Source organism: Geospiza fortis, unplaced genomic scaffold (genome assembly GCF_000277835.1).
Source record: "Geospiza fortis unplaced genomic scaffold, GeoFor_1.0 scaffold780, whole genome shotgun sequence".
NCBI lineage: Eukaryota > Metazoa > Chordata > Aves > Passeriformes > Thraupidae > Geospiza > Geospiza fortis.
The window spans coordinates 54,270-58,250 of NW_005054768.1; the positions used below are offsets into that span (position 1 = coordinate 54,270).

At 56.2% G+C, this 3,981-nt stretch overlaps 1 protein-coding gene across 1 annotated transcript in view; it reads right to left on the minus strand.

Annotated features, from left to right (window-relative positions):
- Positions 1–474: 474 nt before the first annotated feature.
- LOC115949099 (cuticle collagen 2C-like) overlaps positions 475–3,981 on the minus strand; it is a 5,175-nt gene continuing 1,668 nt past the window's right edge. The window contains exons 3-5 of the mRNA XM_031065418.1: positions 2,014–2,097; positions 1,377–1,486; positions 475–1,294 (exon numbers count right to left, since the gene is read on the minus strand). Coding sequence (XP_030921278.1) covers positions 959–1,294; positions 1,377–1,486; positions 2,014–2,097 — 530 coding nt within the window. The 3' untranslated portion in view covers positions 475–958. The remainder of the gene's footprint in view (positions 1,295–1,376; positions 1,487–2,013; positions 2,098–3,981) is intronic.

Here is a 3,981-nt window from a genome sequence, read left to right on the forward strand (position 1 = left end):
TTGAGGAAATTCCCGGATTTCTCAGGGAAGTCCCAAATTTCTGAGGGAATTTCTGAGGGAATTTCTGAGGGAATTTCCAGATTTCCCTGAGGGAATTCCCAGATTCTTGAGGAAAGTCCCGGATTTCTGAGGAAATCCTCAAATTTCTGAGGGAATTTCCAGATTTCTGAGGGGATTTCCAGATCTCCCTGAGGGAATTCCCAGATTTCTGAGAAAATTCCCAGATTTCTGAGGGAATTTCTGAGGGAATTTCTGAGGGAATTTCCAGATTTCCCTGAGAGAACTCCCAGATTCTTGAGGAAATTCCCGGATTTCTCAGGGAAGTCCCAAATTTCTGAGGGAATTTCTGAGGGAATTTCCAGATTTCTGAGGGAATTTCCAGATTTCCCTGAGGGAATTCCCAGATTCTTGAGGAAATTTCTGGATTTCTGAGGGAACTCCCAAATTCCTGAGGAAATTTCCAAGTTCCTGAGGGAATTCAGATGGGAAAAGGAGAACATGGCGGCAAAATTCAGCCCCCACTTGCAGCAATGTGAAAGTTCCCAAATTTCCAAGGAAATTCCCAAATTCCTGAGGAAATTCTCAGATTTCTGAAGGAATTCCTGGATTTCTGAAGGAATTCCCAGATTTCTGAGGGAATTGAGGTGGGAAAAGGGGAATATGGAGGTGGAATGCAGTCCCTGCTTGCAGCAACAAGGGATTTCCCATATTTCTGAAGAAATTCCCAAATTTCTGAGGGAATTCCCAGATTTCTGAGAAAATTTCCAACTTTCTGAGGGAATTCCCGGATTTCTGAGCGAATTCCAGGTGGGAAAAGCAAAGGATGGGGTTTGAATTCAGTCCCTGCTTGCAGCAATGAAGGATTCCCAAATTCCTGAGGGAATTTCCAACTTTCTGAGGGGATTCCCGGATTTCTGAGGGAATTCCAGGTGGGAAAAGGGGAATGTGGGGTTGGAATTCAGTCCCTGCTTGCAGCAATGAGGCAATTCCCAAATCCCTGAGGGAATTCAGGTGGGGAAAGGGGAATACGGCGGCAAAATTCAGTTCCTGCTTGCAGCAATGAAGAAATTCCTGGATTTGTGAGGGAATTCCTGGATTTGTGAGGGAACTCCCAAATTCCTGAGGGAATTCCCAAATTCCTGAGGGGATTTCCAAATTCCTGAGGGAATTCCAGGTGGGAATTCAGTCCAGGAAGCGCTGGCAGGCCTTTTTCCAGCGGCACGCCGTGCACCACTGCTCCCGGTGCTCGATGCCGTAAACCTTGCGGCATTTCTTGGCCTCGCCGCGGATTTTTCTGGGAAAAGGGGAAATTTTTGGGGGTTTTCCTGCTGGTGGGGTGAAGACTTTGGGGGATTTGGGGGTTTTTGGGGTCTTACCTGGTGGCGAGGGAGGCGCGGGGCGGGGAGGCCACGAGGAGCTGGGGCTGCAGCAATGGCGGCGGCTGAGGGGGCTGAGGGTGGCTGAGGCTGAGGGAGCGGCTCTGAGCCTGAGGGGGGAAAAGGGGCAAAAAGGGCAAAAAAGGGGAGAAAAAGGGGGGAAATGGGGTTAAAAGGGGGAAAAAGGGGATTAAAAGGGGAAAAAAAGGTCGAGGTGAGGGGTTTTGAGGGGTGTATGCCAAAGGGTGCTTGGTTGGAAGGGGGGGAAAAGGGCGGGAAAAAAGGGCGGGAAAAAAAGGGCGGGAAAAAAAGGGCAGGAAAAAAGGGCGGGAAAAAAAGGGCGGGAAAAAAGGGCGGGAAAAAAAGGGCGGGAAGGGAGGGGAAAAAGGGGGAAAAAAGAGAAAAAAGGGAAAAAATGAGGGAAAATGAGGGGAAAGTAGAGGAAAAAGGAAGGATAAAGGAGGGGAGGTGGCACTCAGGGAAGGGCAGGTGGCACTCAGGGAGGTGGCACTCAGGGAGGTGGCACCCAGACAGGGGGGAGGTGGCACTCAGGGAGGTGACAGGGTCAGGTGGCACTCAGGGAGGTGACAGGGGGGAGGTGGCACTCAGGGAGGTGACAGGGCAAGGTGGCACTCACCGGTGGCAGGGGCGAGGTGGCAGCGGCCCAGCTGATGCTGGTGAAGATGTGAGGGGACACCGGGATCTGGATGGAGGGCAGAGCCTGGGGACACAAACGGGGACAGGCTCAGCTCTGGGAATGTCCCAGTGCATGGGAATGTCCCAGCCCATGGAAATCCCCCATTCCCTAAAAATCCTTCATTGCCTGGGAATCCCCCATTCCATGGAAATCCCTCATTCCATGGAAATCCCCCATTCCCAGGAATCCCCCATTCCTGTGGGAATCCTATTCCCTGGGAATCCTCCACTCCTGTGGGCATCCCTCATTCCATGGAAATCCCCCATTCCCCTGGGCATCCCCCATTCCTGGGAATCCCCCATTCCATGGAAACCCCCATTCCATGGAAATGCCCCATTCTCTGGGAATGCCCCATTCCTGTGGGAATCCCCCATTGCCTGGGAATCCCCCATTCCCAGGAATCCCCCATTCCATGGAATCCTCCATTCCCTGGGAATCCCCCATTCCCAGGAATCCCCCATTCCATGGAAATCCCCCATTCCCAGGAATCCCCCATTCCCCTGGGAATCCCCCATTCCCTGGAAATCTCCCATTCCATGGAAATCCCATTCCCGGGAATCCCCCATTCCCAGGAATCCCCCATTCCCAGGAATCCCCCATTCCCAGGAATTCCCCATTCCATGGGAATCCCCCATTCCCGGGAATCCGCCATTCCTTGACTTAGGGACAGGGACACCAATCCCTGAGCTGGGCACAGGGACGGGACAGGGACACAAACCCCGGCATGTCCCCAGGGACATCCCCAGCCGGCTCCCAGCTCCATCCCCAGCTGTGTCCCCACGATGTCCCCAACGTCCCCATGGACGTCCCCAGCTCTGTCCCCAGCCGTGTCCCCATGGATGTCCCCGTGACACGGCCAGCTCTGTCCCCAGAGATGTCCCCAGCCATGTCCCAGCTCGCCCACAGCTCTGTCCCCATGGATGTCCCCATGGATGTCCCAGCTCTGCCCCCATGGATGTCCCCAGCTCTGTCCCCATGGATGTCACCAGCTCTGTCCCCATGGATGTCCCTGCTGTCCCCAGCTCTGCCCCCAGCTGCGTCCCTGCTGTCCCCACCTCTGTCCCCATGGATGTCCCCAGCTGTGTCCCAGCTCTGTCCCCAGCCGTGTCCCCATGGATGTCCCCATGGATGTCCCCAGAGATGTCCCAGCTCTGTCCCCATGGATGTCCCCAGCCATGTCCCAGCTCTGTCCCTAGCCATGTCCCCATGGATGTCCCCACCTCTGTCCCCATGGATGTCCCCAGAGATGCCCCAGCTCTGTCCCCATGGATGCCCCCAGCCATGTCCCAGCTCTGTCCCCAGCCGTGTCCCCATGGATGTCCCCATGGATGTCCCCAGAGATGTCCCAGCTCTGTCCCCATGGATGTCCCCAGCCATGTCCCAGCTCTGTCCCCATGCTGTCCCCAGCTGTTCCCCCACGATGTCCCCATGGATGTCCCCGCTGTCCCAGCTCTGTCCCCAGCTCCATCCCCAGGTGTCCCCAGTTCTGTCCCCAGCCGTGTCCCCATGGATGCCCTCGTGCTGTCCCCAGGGATGTCCCAGCTCTGTCCCCATGGATGTCCCCAGCTGTTCCCCCACGATGTCCCCAGCCGGGTCCCAGCTCTGTCCCCACGGATGTCCCCAGCTGTTCCCCCATGATGTCCCCATGGATGTCCCTGCTGTCCCAGCTCTGTCCCCAGCCGTATCCCCACCATGTCCCCAGCTCCATCCCCAGGTGTCCCCAGTTCTGTCCCCAGCCGGGTCCCCATGGATGTCCCCGTGCTGTCCCCATGGATGTCCCCGCTGTCCCAGCTCTGTCCCCAGCTCCATCCCCAGGTGTCCCCAGTTCTGTCCCCAGCCGTGTCCCCATGGATGCCCTCGTGCTGTCCCCAGGGATGTCCCAGCTCTGTCCCCATGGATGTCCCCAGC